This window comes from Cnephaeus nilssonii, assembly GCF_951640355.1.
Source record: "Cnephaeus nilssonii genome assembly, chromosome: 15".
NCBI lineage: Eukaryota > Metazoa > Chordata > Mammalia > Chiroptera > Vespertilionidae > Cnephaeus > Cnephaeus nilssonii.
The window spans coordinates 36986372-37001997 of record NC_137086.1 but is presented as its reverse complement, the minus strand read 5'-3'; the positions used below and the strand labels follow the sequence as shown (position 1 = coordinate 37001997).

The following is a 15626-nucleotide window of genomic DNA, read 5'->3' as shown; positions in this document are numbered from 1 at the left end:
ACACCCCCTACTGGGGATGGAGCCCGAAACCCAGGCATGTTCTCAGACCAGAAATCAAACCCGTGACCTCTTGGTTCATGTTCTGCACTCATCCGCTGAGCCACCCTGCTGGGGAGTAAGGATTATTATTTTAAAGCAAAACCATCATATCAATATTCATAAATGTTTTTAGCTTTACAAAGCCTAGTCTTTTGCATATTATTACTCAGCAGTTTTTAATTTTTTTACAGTGTTCTATATTTCAGAAGCCAACATCTTGAACATCATTTTAAATGTAGAACTTAAAAAACATCTTAACTCACATATCAAAAATGTAAAGACCTTTGATATCTGTGTTGTTTGTTTGTCTTTGCACTCAGTTTAGAGCTTTCCTAAAACTGACTGTGGTTCTTAAACTGAAAAGAAAGCATTTTGTTATAGTCTAGTGACATCTCTTGGCAGTATGAAAGCTTCTCCAGGAAGATGTTTCAATAAATGAGGTTCAGTCCTCAGTAACTGAAGAAAGGTCTAACTTGGGGAGGATAAGAGAAGAAATGTAGGAAAAGAATCATGACTATTCCTTTCCTTACAGTTTTATTGGGATGATCACTTAGTAAATTACATAATGACTAATCACTGGGGTATACACCTGCAACTAATAAAATGTATGCCAACTGTAATTGAAAAATAAAAATAATTTAAAAATGAAAAAATATTTAACTTTTTGCTTTGGCAATATTTTCACTTACAAAGATTTTCCTTTCACTTACAAAGATTTTCCTTGAATAAGAACAGATTCATAAATCTGATGGGTTTGTGGGCATAGGCTCACTCCAGACCACTTTTTTACATTCCAAGTATGTATCCTGATAAAATAAAACCTTAAAAGAAAATAACAACAAAAGCTAATAAAAACCTCGTTGATTATATAAATATTTTTAGGAATACTTTAAAAATTGTTCTCTTTAAAGAATTTTAATAAGAAATGAATTATGAAACTATGCCTTTTGAAAAGAGTAGGTCAATGGAATATTGATAAGTTGTTGAAATCTTTGAAATTCAAATGAAACAATTTTCTCATGCTAAATGCTTAAAGTGACTAAAGTAATGGATTTTTTTTTTTTTGCTAAGTTGCAAAATCAGGTTTGTTACATTTATATTCTGACTCCTTTTTATTCTGCTCTGTTCTTAGAAAATTAATGGAAGACAGAATTCTAAGAGAGCAGTTGCAAACTCACTTTATGATTGACATCAGCTGTTTTATCTTGCTAGCTTTAAAGAGAGGGTATGCTACAACCAGGGTCAGAGAAGTTTGCTGGCTTGCAATGAGATAAGGCGTTTGCAGTAGAATGTAAATTATTGCACTGCTTCCTACATTAAGCAAGCTTTTTTTTTCTTTTTTTTTTTTTTTTAAATAATGCAATGGGCTTAGTGATATAGTTGATTTACTTTCTAGTGAAGTTCATTGTTTTGTCACGGACTTGCTAAACAGTTCACAGACTGGCAGCAGCATACAAACTGCCTTTTGCATAACACTGTCCTAAAGGAGTTGCCCATGCTCCATTTACTGTTCTGAAAATTGAGTCCATTTTAGCTTGCAATGTACCTTTGTCTCCAATATTGGTTTTTAGGTAAATAAGTGAACCAGCTGTATTGAAGATGAAAAGAATAATAACTGAAGGGCATAAATGCAAGAAACTTCAACTGTGGGATAATTTCTTGTTTGTAACCTATTTTATCTATACCAGGTGTACTGGTTAATAATGTGGATTTTTTCAATAAATGGAGTTACACATATGTTGATATATATATATATATGCGATTTGATATGTATGCTGTTTTGTTGTATTGACAGCAGGCTTCAAAACTTCATATGTCAAATTTGCTGTAGGTGTTAACATCATAGATATTTTTACACTTAAAAATGTCAAATTTCGTGCCAAAAAAGACATTTGTGCGAAGTTATAATTCATTACTTTATTTTGAAGAAAAGTGCTGCTGAATACTTTGGGAAGCTTATGGTGAACATGCTCCATCTCAAGATACTTGTGAATGCTGGTTTAAATGCTTTAAAAGTGATGATTTCGATGTGAAAGGCAAAGAATGTCCAGGTCAACCAAAAAAGTTTGAAGACCAACAATTACAAGCATTATTGGATGAAGATGCGTGTCAAACTCAAAAACAACTTGCAGAAAGATTAAATGTTTCTCAGCAAACTATTTCCGATCATTTACAAGCAATGGGAAAGATTTTAAAGGAAAGAAAATGGGTGCCACATCAACTGAATGCAAGACAAATGGAAAGCCGAAAAGTCATCAGTAAAATGTTGCTTCAGCGGCATGAAAGAGAGCCTTTTTGCATCGAATTGTGACTGGCGATGAAAAGTGGATTTATTTTGAGAATCCCAAATGCACAAAATAATGGGTTGATCCAGGTCAATCATCAACATCAACTGCAAGGCCAAATTGCTTTGGAAAGAAGACAATGCTCTGCGTTTGGTGGGATCAGGAAGGTGTGGTATTATGAGCTTCTAAAACCAGGTGAAACCGTGATTACTGATCGCTACCTACAACTAATAATCAATTTGAACCACACTTTGATCGTGAAATGACCAGAATGGGCCAGAAGACATGGCAAAGTAATTTTGCTTCATGATAATGCACCACCACACACTTCAAAACCAGTTAAAGACATGTTAAAAGATCTTGCCTGGGAAGTATTAAGCCACCTGCCGTATTCACCAGACCTTGCTCCTTCAGATTACCAGTTGTTCCTATCGATGGCACAAACACTTTCTGAGCAGCACTTCAAAACATATGAAGAAGTGGAAAATTAGGTCTCTGAATGATTTGCCTCAAAACAAGAAAAGTTCTATTGGAATGGTATCCACAAATTACCTGAAAGATGGGGGAAATGTGTAGCTAGCGATGAACATTACTTTAATAAAGCACTTTTGATGTTTCTTTTGAAATTATTGTGTTTTCTTTGATTACAAAATCCGAATTATTAACCGGTACACCTAATAATAAAATCGGAATATGCTAATTAGACCGGACATCCTTCCAGATGCCCTTCCAGACGAAGCCAGGGCTGCAAGGAAGCCCGGTCCCGGGTGCCAGAGGGAAGCTGGTGCCGGCAGCCGGGGGAAGGAAGGCCTACTCTTGCATGAATTTTGTGCATCGGGCCTCTAGTATTATAATAAATTACTGAAGGAGCCTTACTGAAGATACTGTGATCCTGCATGATATTAAAGATACAGGCTAGGTGACCAAATATCTCCTCCAGTCTAAGAGTCCTAAGTGTTGAAAGTTCATTAACCCTTTAACGCTATGAATTCTCCTGAGATGATCAGAAATAATGCTTAAATTTTTGCTATAGGTTGAAGAACCTACAAGTAAGAAAGTGGGAGAGAAATGGAAAGGCATATGCAGTTAGAAAGGAAGAAAAGACAACTCAAGTTTTAGGAGTCCATATTTGAAATTAGAAAACATTTTTAATTTTTCTAATTTTTTTAGAGTAACATTAATTTCTATATTAATCTAGGAATTCATCTTGGTAGTATTATAAAAATACATATGAATTATTTAAGGTATTTGTTAACCTTTTAAGAAGAAAAGACATTGGAAATAAACTGAGTATTACAAATTGCTAATAATTTTTGAGATGTGAAATAAGCAGCCTTGGAAAAAAAATCCAAATAATTTTAGTACTTTTTATAATTTGTGACTGGACCACCAATCGGTCTTTTATGAGTTCTTTAGTATTTCAAGGCAGCATGGTATATAGTATAAACAACTTTAGCTTTTGAGTCAGACAGACTTGGGTTCAAATTTTAGTTTTGCCACTGACTAACCACATGACTATTCAAGCACTGTAATGCCTCTGAGCCTGTTTCCTCATCTGTAAAATGAAAATAATAATACCTTTATTACAAGACTGTTAAAATTAGAAAACTATGTATATAATATATCAGTGCCTGGTACATAGAAGGAGGAGGTCAATAAATATTAACTATAATCATCTTTTAGTCAGGTAAGTGATTTGTATGTTAATGATGAAAATGATGTCTGGGGTTTAAGGAGCTCATTCTCTCTCAGATCTTAGAACTTGTGAAACTAGATTATAATTTGAGATGACTGTGATGTACTTTTACTTTTTAGAAAGAGGTTAGTGTTTCAAGGGCAGTAAATCACCTTCTTCTACTCTGTTGTCTTACATTTTATTAATCTTTGGGCTATATCTTTACCTCTCTTCCATTTTGTTATGTCTAATACCAAGGATCCCATAAGCAAACAGTTCACCCAAGGGGATTAAAATACATGTAGAAATCTTGTATCATTTTCAGGAAGTATTTGGATAGTCAAGGAAGGTATACTTATAATACTCCATGATTTTTTTCTCCTTCCCTCTCAAGCTGAGCCATTACCTGGATATTGTGGAAGTAAACATTGCTCACCAGATCTCTCTACGTTCGGAAGCATTTTTTCATGCAATGACCTCTCAACACGAATTGCAGGACTACCTCAAGAAAACTTCCCAGGCTGTAAAAATGCTTCGAGATAAAATTGCACAGATTGATAAAGTAATGTGTGAAGGATCACTACACATTTTAAGACTGGCTCTTAGCAGAAATAATTGTGTTAAAGTGTACAATAAACTGAAGTTAATGGCCACTGTACACCAGACTCAACCTACAGTACAGGTGTTGTTATCCGCTTCTGAATTTGTTGGAGCATTGGACTTAATATCAACAACGCAAGAGGTTCTACAGCAGGAACTTCAGGGCATTCACAGCTTCCGGTATGTCAATTAAGTAAACCATTAGAAATAATGTTAGAAAATTTTAAAGTATAAATTTTAGTGTGTAAGGTTAGCTGAAGAAATGTATGTTTAAAGTTACATGGTTATTTTTTCTTCCAGATTGATCTGTTTAGTAATGTTATCATTCTGATATTTTATTCTTAGCTTAAACAAACAAAACTCATAAGGATCAATATTTATAGGGACATTTGGATGAAGAAGCGAAATTACGTTTTCTAGTAGATGAAATAAATGAAAGGCCAATTACAACTTTGAAAATAACGTTTTGGAAATACTGAAATAATTTTTTGTCAATAGTATCAAGGTAGCAGAAGAAATACCAATATATCTAAAATTAAGTTCCTTTTTAAAGCTTTTGACTAGATTTTTAATTTAATAATTAAATTTTATTTCTGATTTTCATTGTTTATCACATTACAAAAAATTCCACATGGTATTGGAAAAGACCCAGTTTTTTCTGTTTTTATTTTGAAACTACCTTTAAGTTTAGGGTTTTAGTTATTTTACGTGAGAACATGGCAAAATGTTTAATTTATAGATAGACCCATTGCAAGCCACAAAATTTTTAATTCAGTTAAGCAGGCTTGCAGTGTCCTTGTGGAAGTTTCTATTTGCTGGGAAACCCATCCAAACCTTACACTTCTGTGTAACCACAAAGAAGTTTTATGGAAGATACTAGAGGCCCGGTGCATGAAAATTCATGCACTGGAGCGGGGGTCCCTCAGCCCGGTCTGCCCTCTCTCACAGTCCAGGAGCCCTCACGGGTGGGAGGTGACCCGGCGATCAGGGGAAGGTGACGCCTCATCACATCTCTTCTATTGCCACTTCCGGCAGCGCAAGCCTCGGCTGGCCCTAGTTACCTGAGCCTCAGGCAGCCCTGGGAGGCTGGGCAGCCAACAGTCGAGGCTTGCCTGCACGTCGGGCCAGCCCTGGGCAGCTGGGCAGCTGCCATCTGAGGCTTGCCTGCGCCTTGGGCCAGCCCTGGGGAGCTGGGGAGCTGAGAGGACTGGAGGACTCCGGAGGAGGCGCGCGGCCCCGGCGTTGCTGAGGGGACTGGGTGCTGCCATCTTGTGGCTGTGGGCGCTGCCATCTTTGAGGGCGTGGCAGTCAATTAGCATATTCCCTCCTTATTGGCTGTTGGTGCTGCCATATTTGAGGGGGGGCAGTCAATTAGCATATTGCCTCCTTATTGGCTGTGGGCTCCACCATCTTTGCGATGGCCTGAGGGTCAATTAGCATATTCCCTCTTTATTAGATAGGATGTGCTCTATAACTTATAAGATACTTAATATATTCTGGAAAACGTAGCTTCAAAGTAAGTTTATTATTGAATTATAAATTCTCCCCCCCCCCATTTTACTTTTCTTTATTGATTAAGGTATTACATATGTGTTCTTATCCCCCATTGTGCGCCCCGCCCCTCCCTCCTGCCCTCACCTCCCCTAATGTCTGTGTCCATTGGTTATGCTTATATGCATGCATACAAGTACTTTGGCTGATCTCTCCCCTTTCCCCCCAGCCTCCCCCCTTCTCTCTGAGGTTTGATGGTCTGATTGATGCTTCTCTGTCTCTGGACCTGTTTCTGTTCATCAGTTTATGTTGTTCATTATATTCCACAAATGAGTGAGATCATGTGATATTTATCTTTCTCTGACTGACTTATTTCGCTTAGCATAATGCTCTCCAGATCCGTCCGTGCTGTTGCAAATGGTAAGAATTCCTTCCTTTTTACAGCAGCGTAGTATTCTATTGTGTAAATGTACCACAGTTTTATAATCCACTCATCTGCTGATGGGCACTTAGGCTATTTCCAAATCTTAGCTATTGTAAATTGTGCTGATATGAACATAGGGGTGCATATATCCTTTCTGATTGGTGTTTCTAGTTTCTTGGTATATATTCCTAGAAATGGGATCACTGGGTAAAATGGGAGTTCCATTTTTAATTTTTTGAGGAAACTCCATGCTGTTCTCCACAGTGGTGCACTGCTGGTGGGAATGCACCAGTCTGCATTCCCACCAGCAGTGCACCAGGGTTCCTTTTTCTCTGCATCCTCGCCAGCACTTGCCATTTGTTGATAGTCATTCTGACAGGTGTGAGATGATACCTCATTGTCGTTTTGATTTGCATTTCTCAGATGATTAGTGACTTTGAGCATGTTTTCATATATCTCTTTGCCTTCTGTATGTCCTCTTTCAAAAAGTATTTATTTAGGTATGTTGCCCATTTTTTGGATTGGATTGTTTACCTTCCTTTTGTTAAGTTGTATGAGTTCCCTGTAAATGTTGCCAATTAAACTCTCATCGGAGATAACATTGGCAAGTATGTCCTCCCATGCAGTGGGCTTTCTTGTTGTTTTGTTGATGGTTTCTTTTGCTGTGCAGAAGCTTTTTATTTTGATGTAGTCCCATTTGTTTATTTTCTCCTTAGTTTCCATTGCCCTAGGACAGTGGTCGGCAAACTCATTAGTCAACAGAGCCAAATATCAACAGTACAACGATTGAAATTTCTTTTGAGAGCCAAATTTTTTTAACTTAAACTTCTTCTAACGCCACTTCTTCAAAATAGACTCACCCAGGCCATGGTATTTTGTGGAAGAGCCACACTCAAGGGGCCAAAGAGCCGCATGTAGCTCACGAGCTGCAGTTTGCCGACCACAGCCCTAGGAGCTGTATCAGTGAAGAAATTCCTTCGGCATATGTCTAAGATTTTGTTGCCTGTGGATTCCTCTAAGATTTTTATGGTATCCCGTCTTACATTTAAGTCCTTTATCCATTTTTAGTTTCTTTTTGTGAATGGTATAAGTTGGTGGTCTAGTTTCATTTTTTTGCGTGTATCTGTACAATTTTCCCAACACCATTTATTGAAGAAACTGTCTTGACTCCATTATATGCTCTTGCCTCTTTTGTCAAATATTAATTGAGCATAGTGGTTTGAGTTGATTTCTAGGTTCTCTATCCTATTCTATTGGTCTATATGTCTGTTCTTGTGCAAAAACATAGGCAGTTTTGAGAACAGTGGCTTTGTAATGTAGCTTGATATCAGGTATTGAGATCCCTCCTATTTTTTTTCTTCTTCCTCAGGATTGCTGTGGCTATTCGGCATCTTTTTTTATTCCAGATGAATTTTTGGAGAGTTTGTTCTAGGTCTGTGAAATATGCCGTTGGTATTTTAACAGGGAGTCCAAAGCAATCTATAGATTGCTTTGGGTAATATGGACATTTTAATGATGTTGATTCTACCAATCCATGAACACGGTATGTTCTTCCATCTGTTTATATCTCACTCTATTTCTTTTTTCAGTGTCCTGTAGTTTTCTGAGTACAAGTCTTTTACGTCCTTAGTTAAGTTTATTCCTAGGTATCTTAATTTTTTTTGGTGCAATGGTAAATGGGATTGTTTTTTAATCTCTCTTTCTGTAACTTCACTATTGGTGTATAAAAATGCCATAGATTTCTGGGCATTAATTTTGTATCCTGCTACATTGCCGAATTCATTTATTAAGTCTAATAATTTTTTGATGGAGTCTTTAGGGTTTTCTGTGTACAGTATCATATCATCTGCGAATAATGACAGTTTTACTTCTTCTTTTCCAATTTGAATACCTTTTATTTCTTCTTCTTGTCTAACCACTATGGCTAGCACTGTGTCAAACAGGAATGATGAAAGTGGGCATCCCTGTCTTGTTCCTGTTCTTAGGTAAAATGGTTTTAGTTTTTGCCCATTGAGTATGATGTTGGCTGTAGGTTTGTCATATAAGGCTTTTATTATGTTGAGGTATGATCCCTCTATTCCCACTTTGCTGAGGTTTTTTATCAAGAAAGGGTGTTGGATTTTGCCAAATGCTTTTTCTGCATCAATTGATTTGACTATGTGAATTTTATCTTTCAATTTGTTTATGTGATGTATTATGTTTATTGATTTGCATATATTGTACCATCCTTGCATTCCTGGGATAAATCCTACTTGGTCATGGTGTATGATCTTTCTGATGTAATGCTGGATCCAATTTGCTAGAATTTTGTTGAGGATTTTGGCATCTATGTTCATGAGGGATATTGGCCTGTAATCCTCTTTTTTTGTGTTGTCTTTATCTGGTTTTGGGATTAGGGTAATGCTAGCTTCATAGAAGGAGCTTGGAAGTGTTCCTTCCTCTTGAATTTTCTGGAAGAGTCTGAAGAGGATAGGTTTTAGTTCTTCTTTGAATGTTTGGTAAAACTCCCCTGTGAAGCAGTTGTGCCCCGGGCTTTTGTTTGCTGGAAAATTTTTGATTACTGCTTCAGTTTCATTGGTAGCTATCGGCCTATTCAGGTTTTCTTCTTTTTATTCTTCCTGATTGAGTTTGGAAGCTTGTATTTTTCTAGGAATATATCCATTTCCTTTAGGTTGTCTAGTTTGTTAGAATAGAGTTGTTCATAGTATTTTTTAAATAATTTTTTGTATTTCTATGGGGTCTGTTGTTATTTTGCCTCTTTCATTTCTGATTTTATTTATTTGGGTCCTGTCTCTTTGCTTCTTGGTGAGCCTGGCTAGAGGTTCATCAATCTTGTTTATCCTTTCAAAGAACCAGCTCTTTGTTTCATTGACCTTTTGCATTTTTTGGGGGTCTCTATGTCATTTATTACTTGTGCTCTTATCTTTATTATCTTCTTCCTTCTGTTCACTCCATGTTTTTCTTGTTGCTCTCTTTCTAATTCTTTAAGTTGTAGAGTTAGATAATTTATTACCATTTTTTCTTGTTTTTTTGAGGTAGGCCTGTAGAGCTATAAACTTCCCTCTCAGGACTGCTTTCACTGTGTCCCATAGATTTTGGATTGTTGTGTTTTCATTGTCATTTGTTTCCAGGATGTTTTTTATTTCTTCTTTGATCTCTCTGGTAACCCAATCATTGTTTAATAGCATGCTATTCAGCTTCCAAGTGTTTGATTTTTTTGGATTGTTTTTATTGTAATTTATTTCTAATATTATGCCATTGTGGTCTGAGAAGATGCTTGAGATGATTTCAATCTTCTTGAATTTAGATAGTGACCCAATATGCCTGTGACCCAATATGGGTCTGTCTTTGAAAATGTCCCATGTGCACTTGAGAAAAACATATATTCCGTGGCTTTGGGGTGAAATGTTCTAAAGATGTCAATTAAGTCCATCTGATCTAGTGAATCATTTAGGATTGCTGTTTCTTTGCTGACTTTTTGTCTAGAGGATTTATCCAGTGATGTCAGTGGGGTATTAAAGTCCCCTACTATAATTGTATTGTTGTCGATCTTTCCCTTGATATCTTCCAGGACTTTTTTTTATGTATTTGGGTGCTCCTGCATTGGGTGCATATATGTTTACCAGGATTATATCCTCTTGTTGTATTGATCCCTTTAGTATTATGAAGTGGCCTTCCTTATCTCTTGTTATGGCCTTCACTTTGAGGTCTATTTTGTCAAATATAAGTATTGCTACCCCAGCTTTTTTTTCATTTCTCTTTGCCTAAAAGATATTTTTTCCATCCCTTCACTTTCAGTCTGTGTGAGTCCCTTGCTCTGAGGTGGGTCTCTTGTAGACAGCATATATATGGGTCATGTTTTTTTTTATCCATTCAGCCACTCGATGTCTTTTGATTGGAGCATTTAGTTCATTTACGTTTAAAGTTATTGATAGGTACTTGTTTGTAGCCATTTTTATTTTTTGTGCCTGTGTTCCTTCTTCCCTTTTTATTTCTTCTTTTTACAGCAGTCCCTTTAGCATTTTTTGCATTGCTGCCTTTTTTGTCTGTGAAGCTCCTTATTTCCCCTTCAATTTTGAATGATAGCCTTGCTGGATAGAGTATTCTTGGATTCAGTCCCTTGCTTTGCATAACTTTTTAAATTTCTTTTCATTCCTTTCTGGCCTGATGTGTTTCTGTTGAGAAATCATTTGATAATCTAATGGGAGATCCCTTGTACGTAATTTTCTGTCTCTCTCTTGTAGCCTTTAAGATTCTCTCTTTGTCCTGAACATTTGCCATCATAATTACGGTTTGGTCTTGGTTTGGGTCTTTTTGGGTTCATATTGTTTGGGACTCTCTGTGCTTGTGTGACTTTTTTCTTCCCCAGATCAGGGAAGTTTTCTGACATTATTTCTTCAAATTGGTTTTCTAACCCTTGTTCCTCTTCTTGTCGTTCTGGCACCTCTATTATTCATATGTTGCTTTGTTTCATGTTGTCCCAAAGCTCCCTTAGGCTCTCCTCCTGTCTTTTAATTTTTTTTCTCCAATTGCAGTTCAAATTTGGGTGTCTTTTGCTGCCCTGTCTTCTAATTTGCTAATTCGATCCTCCGCTTCTTCTAGTCGACTGTTGAAACTTTCCATAGTGTTTTTTATTGTAGCTATATTACTCTTTATTTCTGCTTGATTCTTACATAAGTTGTTGATTTTTTTCATCCATCCTGGTTTATGAACTGTATGACCCTTATTCCGAAATCTTTTTCTGACACATTGCATGCCTTTGTTTCACTTAGCTTTTCTGGTGATCCTTCCTTTTCTTTTTCTTTTTTTTTTTTTGTCTCCCCATTTAGCTCTCACTGAAGGATCTAGGTGTCGAGTTGTGCAGGGGCTGCTCCTCCAGCAGCAGTGGCTACTCGGGCAGTGTCTGCTCCTCAGGCGGTTGTGGCAGCAGCTGCTCCTCAGTTGGCGGTGGCTCCTCGGATGGGCACTGCTCATACGGCTGCTCGCAGCAGTGGTGGCTCCTCCAGCTGGTGGGGGCTACTTGCACGGTTGCTGCTCCTTGGGCAGGCGGCTGCAAGCTGCTCACACAGCTGCTGCTCCTTGGAAGGGGGTGGGCTGCTCATGGTGCTGCTGCCCCTGCAAGGCTGCTGCTCCTTGGATGGGGTCGGGCTGCTCTTGGGGCTGCTGCTCCTTGGACAGGGGCAGGCTGCTTGCCGCAGCGGCTGTTACTTGCGCGGTCACGGTCCCCTGGGCTAAAGCATCGGGCTGGCCGGAGGGGAGGGCACTTCGATACTCACAGGAGCCTATGGTTGGGATAGCTGGAGGCTTGGTGTCTGTGGGACCGCAGCCAAAGCACCAGGTTCCTGGCAGGGGTGGCTCTAAGAGTCCCGGGTGGTGTCTGAGGGCTCTCTCAGGGGAGGTGAGGCTGGGCTCCCAGTCACAGCAGCTCTCCCCTTCAAGATGGCACGGCCTCTGTGGTAGATCCAGCTGCCCCGGGACTGTTTGCAATGGTAGCAGAGGCTGCCTGGCTAGGCAAGCCCAGTCTGCCAGCTCCTGAAGGTCCTGTGGGATCTAACTGTCCCTCGTTCACGTACACACGCACACACCACATGTCCACACAGTCCCCTTTCGCTCCTTCACTCACACTCTCTCCCTTACTGCCGTCCTCCTGGCTGCCATCTTCCTGCCTCTGTAGTTGGGTCTGGAGTGTTATTGACCCGTTCGTGGGTGGCGTCTCCTTTCCGGGTGTCTGGTTATGTGGCTCGCTCTGTTACATTGACCAAACAGGACAAAATGCAACTCAATAAGACCTGACACAAAGCGAACAAAACACAAATGTACTCAAGACACCGATAACCCCAATATAAGTGACCACCAGAGAAAAGATAATTAGGGGAGAGAAAAGAGAGCACAAATGATATTGAGGAGAGAAAAAACGGTAAGAGAGAAAAGAAAAAGAAGAAAAAGGAAAAAAAATATATATATATATGGGGAGAAAACACCACAGAACAAATAGATAAAGCAATAAATGCAAACAACAAACATCCAGAAAAGAGGGTAGGGGCAGAATCTGTAGAAGCTGAGCTTATATACAGAAAGTAAGGTTAAGGAATTGGATGAATATGGAGAGGACCTCGGTTCAGGATAGAGGAGATAGAGGATGAGTGGATAAGAATAAAAAGAAAGAGAAAGAAAAAAATAATAAAAAATTTAAAAAATGGGGTAAAATAATAAAAAGTAAAAATAGAATGATGAAAAAATAATGCAAAAAGAAACAAATGAAAACAAAAGAAAGAAAAAAGTAAAAAAGAGCTAAAATAATAATAAAATAAAAAAAGTGAAGTGTTGTTCTTTTCGGCCTAGTTTTAATGCCCCATGGGGCTGGTTTAAGATCCCACTCTTCTGTACTGTCTGCCACTTCTCAGTTTTCTGTTAGGTAGTCAGCACCGTGTTGAAGTTCCAAGTGGACCACCACTCCTCTGTTTGTGTCTGTCTCCACCACCTTAACTGCCAGCAGGTGGGACCAATCTGCCCACTTAGCCTGTCTGCCTGCTGTCAGTCTTAGTCTCTCAAGCAGCTGTTTCTGACAGGGCTATAGTTAGGGAGGTTGCCATATTGCTTTCTGGGACTGAAAGGCCTCTCCTCAGCCCAGTCCCTGAGAGCTCTCAGGGACTATTCAGATTTTTTTTTTGTATCCTTTGTACCACTCAGGGTGTAGTCTGGGTATGGCTGTATTGGTTGTCTTGGAGACTGCAGGGAGGGGCTATCTCTTCAGGAGAAAATGGCTGCTTAGGTCCAGAGTATTCGGTATGTCCCAATGCCAGACTCCCGGCCACCTCTCCGTGACCTGCTCTTCTCCCCAGACACCACAAGTCGGCGCCTCCACCTGTACCTCAGCCACGGGTGAGTGTTTGTATTTGAAAGGTCCTATGAACTGGGTTTAGCAAAGAAAAGACCAAAAAGAGGGGAAAGAGCTGTGCCGCTGCGAGTTTCTCTCCCCCCAGCACCGCGAGGCTTGGGCAGTTGTTTAGGCTGCCCCCTCCGGGCTCAGCCTCTAGTGGCTGTGGCATTAGGTCTAGAATCCCCTGCTGCCAGCAGCTTGTGGACTTCCTTTCCACAGTCAGATGTTACGACTGTTCCCAAAGGACGCGGCAGCCATGCAGCTTCCTTCTGACCCTCTGGGCTTGGAGGTCACACAACTCTTTCCAGCCCAGATCTCTGATTTTACCGTTCTTCAGGCATCCTCTGCCCTTCCTGGCTGCAAATTATCTCACCAGCTGTGCCCACTTTGCCAATTCCGGGTCGATGGTATTCGATTTAGTTGCTCCTTCTATCTGCTCCAGGGTAAGGCTCGGGACATGTCTGCCTATTCAGCCATTTTGTCTCTCTTCTGAATTATAAATTCTTATTGACTAAAGATATGTAATTAAAACATTTATTTAGGAAGCATTTTTAAAAATTTGGCACATACTGGATTATGTAATGATTGATTGATTTATTCATTAAAGAAATGGTTTTTCATCACCTATTACATGCCAGACACAAGACAGAATACTGGAAATATAGCCATGAACAAAGCTTTCTAGGAGTCTCTAAAATGCACTAGAACTGAGAAGCTTGGTTTTAAATTACCATTGGGTCCTCTGCTTTTACAGGATTTGGCGTTAAAGTGGTAATATCTTCTTACATAATTTTATTCTTTTTAAAATAAAATTTCCAACTAAAACATCCTTCTGTCTGTATTCAAAGAGGGCACTACTAATGTATCTGTTATCAGTGTAGAAATCCAGTTTGATTCCCTCTTCTAAATGTGGACAGTAATTTATACAGTGGGAAATTTTGGCTCATTGAATAATTCATAATTACTAAATGGATCTTTGGTCCATGCCAGTGTTGCTCAGTGGTTGAGAATACACCCTGGAACTGAACATTCTCGGATTTAATTCCCAGTCAAGACCACGTACTTGGGTTGCAGGTTTGATCCCCAGCCTGGATGGGGCACATGCAAGAGACTATCAATTGATGTGTCTCTTCCTTCCACTCTCTCTAAAAATGGAAATTATGTCCTTAAGTGAGGATTAACAAAAAAATAAATAAATAAACTGGATCTTTTGTACATTTGTTGATTTTTGTAATTAAAAAATGTAAATTATTTTAATGGCTAAATTGTTGAAAAATTGGGCAATTTCAGTTATTTGTGTGTGTGTATGTATATATGTGTGTATATATATATTTAATTCTCACTCAAGGATACTTTAGAGAATGGAAGGGTGGGAGGGACGAGAAAAGAGACATCAATGTGAGAGAGACACATCGATTCCAGCAGGTGCCCCTACTGGGGCCAGGGGTGACCCTGCACTCAAGTACATGCCCTTAACCAGGAATTGAACCCATAACCCTTTGATGCCTCGGCTGGCACTCTAACCACTGGGAATCACCGGCCAGGGCAGGACATAAATATTTTTAACCATTACTCATGGAATGAAATTCTGCTATTAGCAGTATTTGGAGTTAAAGTGGTAATATCACTTTAACTATGTAATAATCAGTGTTACAAAATATATCATTTGTGATCTTCATTTTTTTTGGTTTTTCTTTTTTTTTATTTTCATTTGTGATCTTTAGTAATTTTTCTAAAAGTGTTGCTGTAGTTAATGACATTCAGATGCTCGTTAAGCAGATGTAATACAGAAATATCATTATAGGCCTAAGAATATATTTGAACCTTCATATCTTGTAGGTTTTGATATAGAAAAATTTCAGTTACTTTGAAATTTGAGGATGCTGTGTTGTTATTTGCTCTCTTATGTAAAGATTTACTAGGTGTACCAGTTAATGTGGATTTTTTTCAATAGATGGACTTACACATATGTTGATATATATGTGATTTGATTTGTATGATCTTTTGTTGTATTGACAGCAGGCTTCAGGCTTCAAAACTTCATGTTAAATTTGCTGAAGGTGTTAACATCATAGGTATTTTTATGCTTAAAAATGTCAAATTTCATGCCAAAAAAAGAGCATTTGCTGGAAGTTTTAATTCTTTACTTTATTTTGAAGAAAAGTGCTGCTGAATACTTTGGGAAGCTTATGGTGAACATGCTCCATCTCAAGATACTTGTGAATTCTGGTT

At 38.6% G+C, this 15626-nt stretch overlaps 1 protein-coding gene across 6 annotated transcripts in view; it reads left to right on the top strand.

The window, feature by feature from the left end:
- Positions 1 to 15626, top strand: part of VPS54 (VPS54 subunit of GARP complex) — a 122147-nt gene that overhangs the window by 46212 nt on the left and 60309 nt on the right. For all 6 annotated transcript variants that reach the window (XR_013814653.1, XR_013814654.1, XM_079792310.1 and 3 more), the window contains one exon: positions 4394 to 4779. Coding sequence is in view for 4 of the 6 variants with exons in the window: in XM_079792310.1 (XP_079648436.1) it covers positions 4394 to 4779 (386 nt within the window). In the remaining 2 variants the exon portion in view is untranslated. The remainder of the gene's footprint in view (positions 1 to 4393; positions 4780 to 15626) is intronic.